This window comes from Lynx canadensis, chromosome C1 (genome assembly GCF_007474595.2).
Source record: "Lynx canadensis isolate LIC74 chromosome C1, mLynCan4.pri.v2, whole genome shotgun sequence".
NCBI classification, from domain to species: domain Eukaryota; kingdom Metazoa; phylum Chordata; class Mammalia; order Carnivora; family Felidae; genus Lynx; species Lynx canadensis.
This window is the reverse complement of record NC_044310.1, coordinates 40,763,463-40,778,129: the sequence shown is the minus strand read 5'-3', so window position 1 is coordinate 40,778,129 and position 14,667 is coordinate 40,763,463. Positions and strand designations below refer to the sequence as shown.

The following is a 14,667-nucleotide window of genomic DNA, read 5'->3' as shown; positions in this document are numbered from 1 at the left end:
CTGCCCACGCTGGGGCTGGCCTCAGCCTGTCGGTCTCTTCCCTCAGGACTACGGGCTGCTGCAGCTGGAGGAGGGCGCATCCGGGCACAGCTTCCGTGCTGTGCTCTGTGTCATGCTGCTGCTCTGCTACCACACCTTCCTCACCTTTGTGCTCGGTAGGTGTGCCTCCTGGGCAAAAGCTGGGGCTTCTGGGATTTGGTTGGCTCTAAGGGCAGGGGATGAGATGGCAAGGGATTGCAGACCCTGCTTGGGTCCACAAGACTGGGGATGGGGCGCTGACACCAGAATCAACAGAGCCACATCAGCTGTCTTCGGGCCTGGCTTGCTGACCACTCACTTCCTCACAATGTGACCAGGTTCCAATTTCATTTTTCTCATCTGTGAAATGGGGATGGCCATGCCCACCTTGTGCAGGGTGTGAGGGCACTGTAGTTAGGTCCTTGGGGTTCTGGGCACCACCTTTGCAGGCATGGCTCTTTGTTATTGAGTCTTGTGATGTCCCAGGATGATATCTGTATCATCTTATTTAATGCTCACATCATCCTGGAGGTAGAAGAATTATCATCCCCATTTCACAGAGAGGGAAATAGAGGCCCTGAGAAGCTCCTAGTGGGTTGCTGGAGGGATTACAAGAGCTGGTGGTGGTGATGTGTGTTGTCCCTTCACCTCCTTTAGGTACTGGGAATGTGAACATTGAGGAGGCAGAGAAGCTCCTGAACCCCTACCTGAAGCGTTATCCTAAGGTGAGCCCCTGCTTCCTGCTGCAACACCCCCAGCCAATGTGTGCCTTGTGGACCCACACAGACCCACGTGCGTGTCATTGCAGGGCGCCATCTTCCTGTTCTTTGCGGGGCGGATTGAAGCCATTAAAGGCAATGTTGACACAGTGAGTAATGGGGGTCTGGGCCAGTGCTGGCGACTCCTTGGGGTCTCCCAGACCAGTAAGCAGACAGACACAGACACAGACACACTAGAGACAGGGCAGACTGGGAGGAGTGCTCCAAGGGAGAACCAACAAGACAGCAGGGTAGGAGAAGCAATTCTGAATGAGACAGTCTAGGAAGATGAGGGAGGAGGTGGCATTTGTGGTGAGTAGGATCTGGCAAGGAGCTGTAAGACTGCAGCTCCCTGCAGAGGGAGGTCCTTGAGTGAGGCAGAGTGGTGGGAAGGCCTACTCAGGGCATGACGATGGGCACTGTGAATGGCACAGTAGTGGTGCCAGGGTGTGAGATTGGCACCTTGGTGGCCTGGCTAAGGAGTCTGGACACCATAGGTGGGACGGAGCCAATGAAGGGGTTAGAGGGGGAGGGTCATGGGTCTGGCAGAATACCCAGGAGGGACTGTTACAGTGTGGCGTTCTGGGGTCTCCAGCTGGCCCTGGATCTGATTCCTCAAGCAGAAGGACAGATGCCCTAGGTCCAGTTCCTTTCATGAGAGCTACTGGAAACTTTGGAGTCTGCTCTGAGGCGCAGACATTATTATGCTGCTTTAATATTAATAACTTTCCACTGCCTCCTATCCTTCCATTATAGCTCTATCCCATCCTTTCATTTTGTGCTGAAAGACTAGAGTCCCAGAGTTGGGCAGGAAGTGAGACTTAGTGGGTAGAACTAGGACTGGAGCCCAGAATTGTCCCATCTCCCCAGTGCTGCGGCCTGCCCTCCCTCCCTAAGCCTGGCACAGGGCTAGACTAGACTAGTGGAAAAGGCTGGGTCTTCTATGTGATGTGGTGGGGTGGTGGGGCCATGAGGCTGACCAGCAGGTGCCCACAGGCCATCCAGCGGTTCGAGGAGTGCTGTGAGGCCCAGCAGCACTGGAAGCAGTTCCACCACATGTGCTACTGGGAGCTGATGTGGTGCTTCACCTACAAGGGCCAGTGGAAGATGGCCTACTTCTATGCCGACCTGCTCAGCAAGGAGAACTCCTGGTCTAAGGTGGGCTGACACCAAGTGTTGGGGTCATTGGGGGACCGGGCCAACACAGCCTGGCCATAAGACTCCAGACCATAAGAGCCAAACCCTTAACTGAAACCTGAAAATCAGCTGGAATTTTAACTAGAACCATAAATTCTAATAGGTTGGAAGGAACTAAAGACCATGAGGAGCAGATAAAGTTTAGAACTACAAAGCATCAGTCAACAGTTTTAGTCATAAGGGACAGAAGCATGGCTCACACTGTCTAGGTGAGTGCTGTCCAACAGAATGTTCTGTTATGATGGAAATGTTCTATTTCTGCTCTGTCCACTGTGGTAGCCACCAGCCACATGGGCACACTGAGCACCTGCAGTGTGCTAGTGCAACTGGGAAACTGGATGTTTTCAATTTTATTTAATTTTAATTAGTTCAAATTTAAATTTAAAATGTCACACGGGTTTAGTAGCCACTGTATTGGACTATGCAGGTAAAAAACACAAAAGGCTCTTTGGTTCATAGAACTAAACATTCTAGGCACATCTGATTTCAGGTACAGGTGGATCCAGGAATTCAAATTATGTCATTTCAGCTTGGCGTTTTTCCATCTGTGGCTGTGCTCTGCTCTGTGACATCTTTGCTATGCAGGCAGGTTCCCTCCATGTGATAGGCAGGGTGGCCAAGGACTGCCTGCTCCTAACTCAATATCTTCCCTTCAGTTTCAACCATAGTCCCACAACAGAGGCTCTTGGGTCTAGCATGGATCACATTTCAGTGCCTGGAAACAGGGGTGGGAAGACTCCTCATGGATCAAGAGTAGAAGGGTGGTTCTCCGGAAAAAAATGAGGTGATGTCCCTATAAAAAGTGTTGGTTTGGGGGGAAGCATTAAAAAGATACCATGAAGGCAAAGTAAAGCAAAGCAGATAGATGTCTACCATAGGTGAAAACTTACAACATTAGGGGAAATGGTAAAATAAGTACTAGATGTTACCATCATAGTAACGATAGCACAGAATTCTGAACCAAGAGTCAGAATCATAGAGATCATCAGAGAGCGTCCAATCTGGTATTGGCAAATGTATAGAATATGTGTCTCAGTGACCTTAAATCCCTCTCATCCCTCCCCACCTCTGCATGGAAGTCCCTTTTCAGTACCCCTGCCTGGAGACCAAGCTGAAAGGAAATTCTCTAGGTCCGGGGCAGGCAGAGCTGGAGGAGGGAGCAGGCTTTCACTGAGCTCTGTGTGCCCAGCATTTGCCATTTCCTCCACACTACACCCACTGAGGTAGAAGTTATCTGCATTGGACGCACCAGGGACCTGGAGGCCAAGAGAGGGTATGTGACTTTCCTGGCCCACACAGCTGTTGGTGACAGACACTGGATTTGAAGACAGTTCTGTGTGATTCAGAGGCCTTTGCTTTCCCCTTGTTCCTTAAGTCCCACGGAGGAGGCCCCTCTTGCCTTGAGGCCACCCTGCTGTTGAAGGTGTACTCTCAGACCCAGCCTTTGTGGGCCTGACATTCATTCCTCTTCACCTCCCACTCCCAATGAGAAAAACAACATCAGGGAAGGAACCTTGTTGAACTGAAGTGACCTAGAAGCCTTCCTATGGTGGAAGGCAGGCAGCTGGGTTCACCTACACAGGGAAGAGGCCTGGGGTGGCCTCACAGCTGCTGTGAGGAGCAGAGAGAGCGCCAGCCTCCCAGGTGTCAAGAAATCTGGACACAAGTCAACTCCATCTCCAGCCTGCTGTGTGACTTTGAGGTGGTTGGTCCCCTTCCCTCTCCATTGTTTCCCTCAGAAGTGTTTTCTGGGAGTGGGCGTTGTAGTGCCTCGAGTTCGGGGCCTCATTCATTCCTAATCTGTAGCATTTGGCCATCAGAGTCCACCAACTTCCAGCTTTAGGTACTTAAGCTTATGGTCACTGCCATATGCACCAGCCCCTCTGCTCTGCATTCCTCTGCCTGAACTGTGCCAAGTCATCCCTGTGGAGCCTTCACTCCTGTGCTCTGCGACAGTGGTGTGCTCAGGGGTATAGTGGGGGAATCCAAGGGGACCTCACAGGCAGCCCTGGGTAGCCCAGCCAAGAGGACAGAGGAGGAGGAATTAGGGTGGCATAGTGGAGGAAGTGGAGCCAAGAGAACAGCAAGGACAGAGGCTCAGGAGCTAGGGTGCTGCCAAGAGGTTCTGTGTCACCAGGTGAAGAAGGGGTTTGTGGGTGGGAGTGCAGGCGGCTGCAGAGGGATCTCCCCCAGGCCACTGGCTGTAAGCTTCTTGAGGACAAGTACTGTCTGTTTACACAGACCCTGGTAGAGTAATGCAGCAAAATAAATGTGTGGAGTCATTGGGCAATCAGATAAGCCTGGGAGACAGGACTCCCAGCAGGCGAGGCGGCAGTGTGGCTGCATAGCATCCTTTGATAACTTGGATGTCTGTGGGTCTCAGAACTCTAGGTTACTTTATCCATCCTAACTTCTGGTGATTCAGTGAGGGTAAGCTGTTTTGGGTGGCTGAGGGGTAGGAGAAGGCTCTTGGAGGAAGCCCGCGGCTGAGCCTGGTGAGAAGAGAGAGTGGCTTCCCAGGCAGAGGGATGGCACAGGACTGATGGGGAAGGAATGGCACAAGAGGAGCCAGACAAGCAGAGGGCCTTGAGTGGCTGTTAGGCCTTTAGTCTAACAGCGGGGGAGCCCCTGATGTGTGTGGCTTGGATCTGTGCTCTAAGAAATCCCTCCTGCAGTTGCTGGCACCCCATGTGCCGGGTCGAAGACATCCAGCAGTGAACAGAGCAAAGACCCCTCCATCTCAAGGCTCATATTCTAGTGGGAAGAGGGACAAGAAACACACAAATAGATGTGCAGTGTAATATGTCAGGCTGGTATGTGTAGTAAAGAAAAATCAGGCAAGGCCTGTCTGAGAAGACACCAGAATGAAGTGCAGGAGAAAGCTATGTGGGTATCTTAATGAGGAGCATTCCAGGCCAAGGACACTGAAAATGCAAGCATGAGGGAGGGGGAAGCTGAGTGTGTTTGATATGTTCTGGAAACAGCCCCGGGGCCATCGTGGCTAGTGATGTGTGTGAGGGGGAAACAACAGGAGATAAAGTTGGAGAGGAAACTGAGGAAGATAGGGTAAGGGCTCATAGTCCATTGACAGGGAGTCTGGATTTTATCCTAAGCATGATGGGATATGAAGATTTCAAAGAGGGACTGACATGATCTGACTTTAAAATATCAGAGTGGCAATGGGGTGGACATGGCTTGCAGGGACAGGGGTGGGAGCAAGGAGATGGGTTAGGAGACCGTATGGACCGTATGGAGATGGGTTAGGAGACCGTTTTCTACCGCAGTAGAAAGACATCCCTGGTGGCTTGGAGCAGGGACCCAAGGTGGAGGCTGGTTGCAGTAAGTGGGATTCAAGAGCTATAGGAGGTAAGATCATCATGACTTGGTGACTCAGTTCCAGGGCAGAAAGGGAGAAGGTAGGAATGACACCAGGTTAAAGACAGGATGGGCAACAGTTTCAGAGGGGGTAGATTCTTCCCATACCCCCTCAAAGACCAGCCTTTCCTCATTTTTTGAAGGGTGGATGAAAGTGTGGAGGGCAGAGTGCAACTGGGAGTAACCCTGGCTTCAGCCTGGGAGGTGCCCCTGGTGGAGGCTGCTTTCTGCCTTCTCCTGAGACTAGACTCCAGGATGTTCTGCTCCCTTTCCTTCTCCACCCCCTACACTTCTTTGTAGACCACCCGCAGGTACTTCCTCAACAGCCCCAGCTAGCAGGAGCTGAGGTTCAAGGCTTGGCCACTGGAGGGCAGTACAGAACCAGGTTCCTCTGGTGTTGGACTTCTGGGGAAGGAATGTATCTGGAGGTGGGGATAGGGGTCTCTGCACAACTGCACCTTCCCTGTCTGGGTTGGCTGTGGATCCAGTGGGCAAGGCCCTTAAAGCCACACACACTTAGCATCATTTCCAGCTCTGCTGCTGCCCCCTCCCCCCCATAAGTTCTGCAGTCCCAGGAAGCAGAGGCGAGGTACAGATTCCTTTCTAACATGGTCTTTTGAATCCTGTAGGGTGGTGTATGTACAGTGCCTGGCACACAGAAAGGCAGGGACCCTGAGCCGACCCCTGACACACTCTTGCAGCCTCACATCTCTTTTACACATTCTATGATTTATGCTATTTATGCTATTTATGCTATGATTTATGCTTCTTACTACACATCTCTGCCCCTCCCTGGATTTGCTGAGGCTGTTGCCCTTGCCTGAAAGGTCGTTTTTCAGATCTCTGTGAATCTTCCCACTGGTTCTCAGGGGTCCAATCTAAAGTAATTGCTTCCCCAAAGCTCTTACTGTCCTCTTTGTATATCTATCCTTGCCTCAGCACTGCCCTGCCCTGCCCTGCACATCCACTAGTTGCTTGAGTCCTTCTCTCCACTGCTTCAGAGGGAGGGCAGCTACTTTAAGTAGACATGGGCCTTTCCTGGACTTAGCTCCCAGCTCAAGTCCTCAAGGTACTTCAGCTTCCTTACCCTCAGTTTCTCCCCTGGGGCTTGGCTACTGTGCTGGCCTAGTGAGGTCTGAATGAGGTATCTGTGCCAATCTGGGGCTGACTGGAAGGCTGGCTGCTCACACCTGTTGCTCTGCCTTGCACAGGCCACCTACATCTACATGAAGGCCGCCTACCTCAGCATGTTTGGGAAGGAGGATTACAAGCCGTTCGGGGATGATGAAGTGGAGTTGTTTAGGTGGGTCCTACCGACGCACTCTATCCTACGCCTCAGCCACAGCTGCCCTGAGCTGTAGGCACTAGGGAGGGTGGTGGTGGGCTTCTTAATTCCCCTGGCTCTGGGCTCCCTGACCCTCACTCAGGATTCCCCCATGTGCCCCATTCCCTTCCATAACCACCATCTCCTGCTGCTGCTTGTTCCAGCTCTTTGAATCTGTTCAGAGGCCTTTCCCCCCATTTCACGAAAGTGGTTTGTCAACATCTTTTCCACTGAGTCTCTTTCTTCTGGTCAATGGGACAGATGTGGACCCTGCTGTCCAAAGAGGTCAAACAGGATGAAATCCACCCTCTGCCATTTCTTAGCTGTCACTGTGAACCATTTCAGCAGCTATAAAATGGGAATAACAACTTCTGCCTTGCAGAGTTGTTTTGTGAATGAAATAGAGACTATATTTAAAACCTTGGTGTAAGGCCTGGAGCCACTAAATGTTGGCTGTTTTTCTTAGTCTGTATTGCTATTTGCCTTCTGCGAAGTGTCTAGAGCAGGGCTCAGCCTCAGCAGGCTGAGGATGGAGCCTAGGGCCTTCTTCTGGCCATGGGTGAGGGTTGACCCTAATTTGCAGACCTGGAAGTTGTGGTAACCTGAGCTTTCAGCTACTGTTGTCACAGTCGTAGGGTGTTTATCATTTATCCAGTGCCTCCACTTCTCAATCTCATAACTCTTCCAGAAAGCCTGTGAGGTTAAGTATCTGTGGGGAGGAAGGATCATTTTTTTACCCTCTACTTTTTTAGGTTCTTAGCTAGAGACTGGCTGAGACCACCGCCCCCCCACCCCCCATTAATAAAAGATTAACAAGAGAAAAATAAACCAGAGTTTAATAACATGTATACCTCCTATACACATGGAGAGACCCAGTTTTTCTGGAAAAACGTAACTGAAATCGCCCAAACCATCTCCAGCTAAAGATAAAAGATGTTGGAGACAGGGAGCCAGTTATGGGAGGTTTCCAGGCAAAGCACAGTAAAGGAGGGATAAGGTTGTTATGCAGATTTAAGTCTCTGCCTCCTTTAAGAGTTTCTAGGGCTTTTCCTCCTCTTCCAGGTACAGAGGAGATGCCCCTACAAATGGAGGTCTCCCTTATAAATGTTATTGTCTCGGGCCCCTGGGTGGCTCACTAGGTTGAACATCCAAGTGTCCGACTTCAGCTCAGGTCATGATCTTATGGTTTGTGAGTTTGAGCCCAGCCCCATGCCTGGCTCTGTGCTGACAGCTCAGATCCTGGAACCTGCTTCAGATAGTGTCTCCCTTTTCTTTGCTCCTCCCTCCACTCACTCGTGCATGTGCTTTCTCTCAAAAATAAACATTAAAATTAAAAAAAAAAAACAATGTCTCTTGCAAAAGAGAAATTTCTACTCGGTTTTCAGAGCTTTTCCTATATCTGCTGTCTCTTAATCAGCCTAAAATAATCCTTATGTCACACAGGCATATTCTGGGGTAACAAATTCTACTCCCCTTCATATCATTATCTCCAATTAGAGATGAGAAAACTGGGGCCCAGAGAGGTTCCATAGTGAATAAGCAGGGGAGGTGTTTGGCAGGGAAGTCACAACTAGATCCAGCTGTTTCCTGGGCCTGGATGGCTCAAGCCTGAGGGTCACAGCCACGCCCAGTGCCTGTGGCACAAATCAGGAGTGTGGGATGGAGCTGAATGGGTGAGGTTTCCCCCGGCACCCCCCCTCCCATGTGGAGGCTTGCCCAGCTGCACGCATTTTATTCTGCCTTTGGAAACAGCTGAGGCCACAACTCACGTGGCAGGACTTAATTAAAGGTTTGAGCTGTGTGGTCTTGGGCAGGTCCTTCCCTTTCTCTGGGTATTAGTCTTCCCTGTGAAACTGGGGTCAGGCTTCTCTGGCCTTCTGGAAATGAGGCTTGGGAGTGGTGAGACAACTAGCAAAGCAGGCCTGGGGAGTTTGCTGACATTCTCATGTCTGCCAGCTGATGTGGAGGAGGCCCCTTGCCTAGCCTCAGGAAGTGGGCAGGCCATAGCCACAGGCTGAGTCCAACACTATCCTATAAACTTGGGGAACCAAAGCCCAGAGAGGAGCGAAGCAGAGGCTGGGCAGGTTGAGGATCTCGGTCCTTAGTTTTTTCTCACCCTCCTCATCTCTTTCACAGAGCAGTGCCAGGCTTGAAGCTCAAGATTGCTGGGAAATCTCTACCTACAGAGAAGTTTGCCATCCGGAAGTCCAGACGCTACCTCTCTCCCAAACCAATCTCGTTGCCAATCCCTGCTCTGGTAAGTAGGAAGGTCTTGACTGTCTCTGCACTTGTTTGGGATTGTGGGGATTATCTGAGAGCCAGAGATACAGCTATGGCAAGGGGGAAGTGGATGAGGAAGCAAGACCTTCATACCTCAGGGGCCTGGAAAGGATTTCAGTTTATCTGAGACTGTTAGGGAAGCATACAAATGAGTCTGAGCCATCCCCTGCCTGAGAAAGTACTGGTCTGGTGGGGCTAGGGAAACAGGTGAGCAGGCTTCAGATGCCTCAAGATCAAAGAGCAGGTTCACACCCCTGTGCCCAGGCAGGGGCATCACTCAGCTGTTTCTGTTCCCACCCAGTCTGTTTCAGTCTTGTCACATGATAATTGTTTACACTGTCCCCCTCACTGGACCAAGCTTTTGAGGCCTGGGACCGTGTTCTGTTCGCCTCTGAAATAACAATAGCTGACAGTATTATTGGGCACTTGCTGTGTGATCAAGGCTCTTTACACCCCTTGCCTCATTTGGTCCTTAAAACAACTCAGAGTAGGTGCTGGTGTTATCCTCATTTTAGAAATGGGGATAATAATGCCTAATAGATAAGTAGAAAGATGTCTAATAAATATAAATATAAAAATAACTTGTCCAGGTCACACAGCTAGTGAGTTGGGAATTAGAATTTAAATCTAGAATGGTTCCAGAGCCTATATTCTGAACCAGTGTTGTATGATGCTAATTCCATGCATGATCTGAGCTGGCATCAGAAGTTTCCAGCTTGTTAAAAGAGTGTTGTTTAAATACTAAGGTAACCCGAAAAGTAGAAAGGGCACTGCTTTTTTCTGGTCCTGGCTCCACTATTCACTAACAGTGTGACCTTGGATAGGGTTCCCTTTCCCTTAATGTAAAATATATACCTTGCCCATTTCATAGAGCAGTTAAGAGAATTAGCTGATAAAATGTGTTAAGTACTTTATAAATAAAAAAACTGAATATTAATACAGAACTTCTATATCCCGGATATCTTTAAACAAATTTTGAAACTGCTTATAGTTTGAAATGCATAATAAAACTATCATATGGGGGGGTATGGGAAGGAAAGGAATGGGGAAGCAACTATACCAAAAATTTAGAATTTCCCAAACTGTAATCTGCAAAATGTTTATTTATGTCTAAAATAGTTTTGTGGATTAAATGTATTCAAGAAAGTCTAAAAAAGTTTATTTGCTGTATATACCTTTTGGAGTCTTTATGTAATAATATGTTGTAAGTCTTCAAGAGTAAGCATGAAGATGATTTTTTCCCTAACTTAACTGGCCACAGGCCTCTTTTTTTTAATGGAATATTTGCTAACTTGGGACCATATAAACCTTTTGAGGAATACTGGTTCTAAACTTAAATTCCATCCCTGGAGTATAACAAGAAACATAACATCTTTATAGAACTTTTTGTATACAAATCACTTTCACATCTATTCCCTGGTTTCATAGTTTAGGAAATGCTAACACATTTACTATAAATGAATATTTAATTTAGTATTCTGAGCTTCCTGAGAGTTGAGGCAAAGAAAGGAATCCAGATGTGTTTCATTGTATTTATGAGGGTAACTCAAGCCCAGTGCCTTGGGGGAAAAGAGAAGGTGACACAGTCTTAAGAGCTATTGGAAATCCTGAAGTGCTTAAGTAAATATGGTTCCTCCAATATTTATCCTGCCAGCTGGAACAGGGAGGACTTCCTGGAGAGTGTGGGTCAAGGCCTGGTCCTCAAAGTATGGGGAAAGAGTTTTGACAGGTTTGGGAAAGAGCTGAACACCCAGGGAAGCCATGAACAGAAGAGTAATTGAAAACTATGTGCAGCTGTGAGCAGAACATCAAGGATATGGGCCCATCTTAAATCCACACTGGTGTAAGGTGAGATCCCAAAAAGTGATGAGGCTCCCTGCCATGATCCCTTCAAGTCCACAACTACATAGGCTGGGCTGAGACTTGGCATAAAAGATTAAAACTATAAGGGCTTTTAATCTGAGCTGCCCATTTTACAGCTGGGGAAACCAAGGCTCCACTGGGGAGGAAACCTGACTGACTTGCTCCCCTACCCTCAGGAAATGATGTACATTTGGAATGGCTACGCTGTGATTGGGAAGCAGCCTGAACTCACAGATGGGATACTTGAGATTATCACCAAAGCTGAAGAGACGCTGGAAAAGGGCCCAGGTGACTACCCTCAAGCCCTTGAACTTGCTAGGCTGAGTCAGACCACAGGTCTTTAAAGTTTCCCTCTACCAAAAATGTCCTTCCTCCTCTATCCAGGTAATGAACCTTTGCCTTTCTAGACTGAGCTTCAGTGGCAGTTTCTCTGAGCTGTCCCTTGTCCCCCAAGGTAGGGTCAAGGCCTCCTCTGGGCTCCCACAACCCCTGGGCCTCCTTCAGTCAATCCTAATCTCACTGTACGGTTATTGTCTCAGTATCTGTCTTTACTTCCCAGATGTGAGCTTGCTGAGGACAGGGACCATGTGTAAGTTACCTCTCTGTCCCCAGGGCCCAGCAGAGTAGGGGCTCTGTGCAGGAACTGTTGCAGAAATAAACAAGCCTGTCTTCCCTCACTCCCCTGTTCTCAGAGAATGAGTACTCAGTGGATGATGAATGCTTGGTGAAGTTGCTGAAAGGCCTCTGTCTGAAATACCTAGGCCGTGTTCAGGAGGCTGAGGAGAACTTCAGGAGCATTTCTTCCAAGTAAGTGCTTCTGAGGCTGCTCCCACTCCAGATGGCCTACTGCTGGGCCCACATCTCCTGGGTAGAATTGGGTTTCTCCTTCCTCACATGCATTCCAGTGCTTGACCCTAGCCTACCCCCATTCACTACACTTTTACTAGTGTCTCTTCTATGCCAGGATTCTTGCTGGGCAGAGATCATTCAGACCTCATCCCCTAGGGCTACCAGATTGCCCAACTACAGGGGTGCATCCACACAAAAGTTTCAGGTGAATGGTGCCTCCTGGAGTTTGTAATTCAATTCCACCTTTGAGGAGCACAAATGTTACAGATAGACAGCTATAGGCAACTCAATCTGGTATGACCAGGGCTATTACAGGAAAGCAGAGAGGACAGCAGGTGCCCTGAGGAGGGACCTATATGTAAAGTAAGATACCAAGAAAGGCTTTCCAGGGATGCCATTTTAACTGGGAAGTTCCATCAGGCAGAGAAAGAAAGGCAGGAGTTTTAAGTAGAGTAGGTACAGCATTCTGCAAAAAAGCCTGGACACAGGAAAAATACCTGAGGTTGGGGTGACAGTGATTAGGTCCTCTGCTGCCTGGGTGAAGTTATAGAGGGAAAAGGTACAGATGAAATAAGGGGGACTAGACTGAGAAAGTCCTGGATGTTTTGCTTACATGGCTAAACATGATCCTGTAGACAGAAAAGATCCAGGAAGGTGACTGGGCAGGGCAGATTTGGGCTTCAAAAGGATATCTCTGGCAGACCAACGAGAGTGAGTCAGAAGGGCCAGAATGGAGACCATAGACTTCCCAATTTAGTAAATCATTTAACCTGGACAAAGGGCATTGGGGACAGAGGCAGGCATGGGCAATACATGGCATGAGCCAGAAGTTGTTAGGGAATTGGGGCTCTAGGTGCAGAGGACTGGAAGCCTCTGCGGTGGATCTTAAGCCTTTCTGTGGCTATGAAAGGAAACCTCCTCCAACCAGAATTCATTATCAGGAACCCTCACTTGAGGGCATGGATTAGATCCTCCCTCTGGGGGAAGGCTCAAGAACCTATAGGATGTCTCAAGGGCAGAGCCTATAAGACATGTCCTCCTCTGTCCCACAGTGAAAAGAAGATTAAGTATGACCACTACTTGATCCCAAATGCCCTGCTGGAGCTGGCCCTGCTATTCATGGAGCAAGGCAGAAACGAAGAGGCTGTCAAACTCTTGGAAACTGCCAAGTAAGGCTGGAGGCTTGAATAGCCTTGGTCTTCCTCCCCCCTCAGGAGCTTCACCCTGGTTGGTGGCAGAGGAGCACAGGAAGCAGGAAGAGAGGGTGCTGGCAAGGGCATTATGGCAGTCCAGAGGCCAGGCCTGTGTCCCTGGGTACCCAGCTCTCACCTGGTGTAGAAGGCAATTCCCTCATTATCTGCCAGTGAGAATTGGAATCCCAGAAGTAGGGAGTGAATTACCCAGGGTCACAGCACAACTACCTGGTCACACCCAGGTCTCCTGCCTTCCAGCCTCATGGATTTACTTCTTCAAATCATTCCCTCAAGCTTGGGGACTCAACAGGAATAAGACTGGTTCCAGAGGGTGAGGGACTACCCATCCTTTCTGTTAATCCCTACTGGGCAAGGCCCAACTCTTTTAGACAGACCAGGATTTAAGCTTCTAAAAATCTTCCTTGGCCTAGTAGGTTCCTATAGTTCAGATTGAAGGAAAAGTACTTCCTCGAGCAGCCTTTTATGTCTGATTCTCTGGTCTCTTCCAGGCAAAACTACAAGAATTACTCCATGGAGTCAAGGACACATTTTAGAATCCAGGCAGCCATACTCCAAGCCAAGTCTTCCCTAGAGAATGGCAACAGATCCATGGTCTCATCAGTGTCCTTATAGTTTTATGCAGCACTCCCAGGCTGGAAGACAGCTGGACAGAACTGGAAACATTTCAAAAAGATCCCCTCCCCCTGCCCTGCCTTCGGGGTCCACCGGTGCTCCAGTGGGATGGCACAACATTTGTATTCATGCAGAAGAGAAGTCGGCATTTTCACCAGTGTGGCCAAGGGCCTTTACCAAGGACAGAGCAGGTGGAGCCCTCTGCCTGCCCTATCACACATACGGGTACTTGTTTTTCACTGTGATGTTTAAGAGAATGTATGAAGAGTTTACATGTTAGAAATACATTAATGGTATCACAGTTGGCTTAAAAAAAAGTAACCAACCACCTGTAAATCTGTTTTAACCCATTCTAATCTGGAGGTAAATCTATGATGTCCAGGACCAAATTGCTTTTCAAAATTCAGCAAGGTCTCAGCTTCCAGGGCTGAAAGGACCCTTCGGAGGGTCTGTACCTCAAAAGCTTCAAGGCTTCTGAGGGGTGGGCATAGAGGTTGCATACAAACACCCTCTACCTTACGTCTTACACTTCATTTTCATTCCCTTAGTAACTCTCCAATTAAAAAAAATGAAAGTTGTCTCACTAAAAAGACATGTGAGTTCATCTGTAGGAAAAAAATATATTAATATTCACCAGTAAGAAATAGGGGTTGCCCAGGGGGGATGGAAGGGGAGCTGTGTGGCCCTTCTGTCGGGGGGAGGTTCTCAGACACAAGTCTGCATCCTCACTGTATGCCAAACTGAAACAACTGGGAATAATTTACGAAACAAAAATCTTCTGTATTTCACTCAAAGGTACATTTATTTACTGACAGCATTTTTCTTAGAATGGTTATTCTTGGCCTGTTGTATATGTTTTAGATTTTTTTAGTAAGAGAAAAAAGATATTTAATAAAACTTACACAACTTAAGAGATCATGCAACATCTATTTTAGTAAAATATGTTGCTTGAATTCTTGGGCAAGGCAGAAAGTCTCGATCAGAAGCCATGTGGCCCAGGTCTGTTTTATTTAGACAACATGTCTAAAATGTTTTAGAGTAAGTTATTAACATTTAAGAATGGCGAGATTTCACTAAAAATCTGGTTTCTGGCCTCTTATTTAAAAAGAAAATCCAATCTAGCAATACTGGGCTTATCCCTATAAGAAAATAAGGCAACAATCAGTTGGAACTGAGT

At 48.3% G+C, this 14,667-nt stretch overlaps 1 protein-coding gene across 4 annotated transcripts in view; it reads left to right on the top strand.

Annotated features, from left to right (window-relative positions):
* TTC39A (tetratricopeptide repeat domain 39A) overlaps window positions 1-14,405 on the top strand; it is a 41,206-nt gene extending 26,801 nt beyond the window's left edge. For 2 of the 4 annotated variants that reach the window (XM_030328326.1, XM_030328325.1), the window contains exons 9-18: window positions 47-155; window positions 676-743; window positions 827-886; window positions 1,773-1,934; window positions 6,560-6,651; window positions 8,809-8,929; window positions 10,992-11,103; window positions 11,508-11,622; window positions 12,717-12,833; window positions 13,367-14,405. In XM_030328326.1, coding sequence (XP_030184186.1) covers window positions 47-155; window positions 676-743; window positions 827-886; window positions 1,773-1,934; window positions 6,560-6,651; window positions 8,809-8,929; window positions 10,992-11,103; window positions 11,508-11,622; window positions 12,717-12,833; window positions 13,367-13,490 — 1,080 coding nt within the window. In that variant the 3' untranslated portion in view covers window positions 13,491-14,405. Of the gene's footprint in view, window positions 1-46; window positions 156-675; window positions 744-826; window positions 887-1,772; window positions 1,935-6,559; window positions 6,652-8,808; window positions 8,930-10,931; window positions 11,104-11,507; window positions 11,623-12,716; window positions 12,834-13,366 lie in introns of all 4 variants that reach the window. The other 2 variants (XM_030328324.1, XM_032594300.1) reach the window with 2 other exon arrangements.
* Window positions 14,406-14,667: the final 262 nt, after the last annotated feature.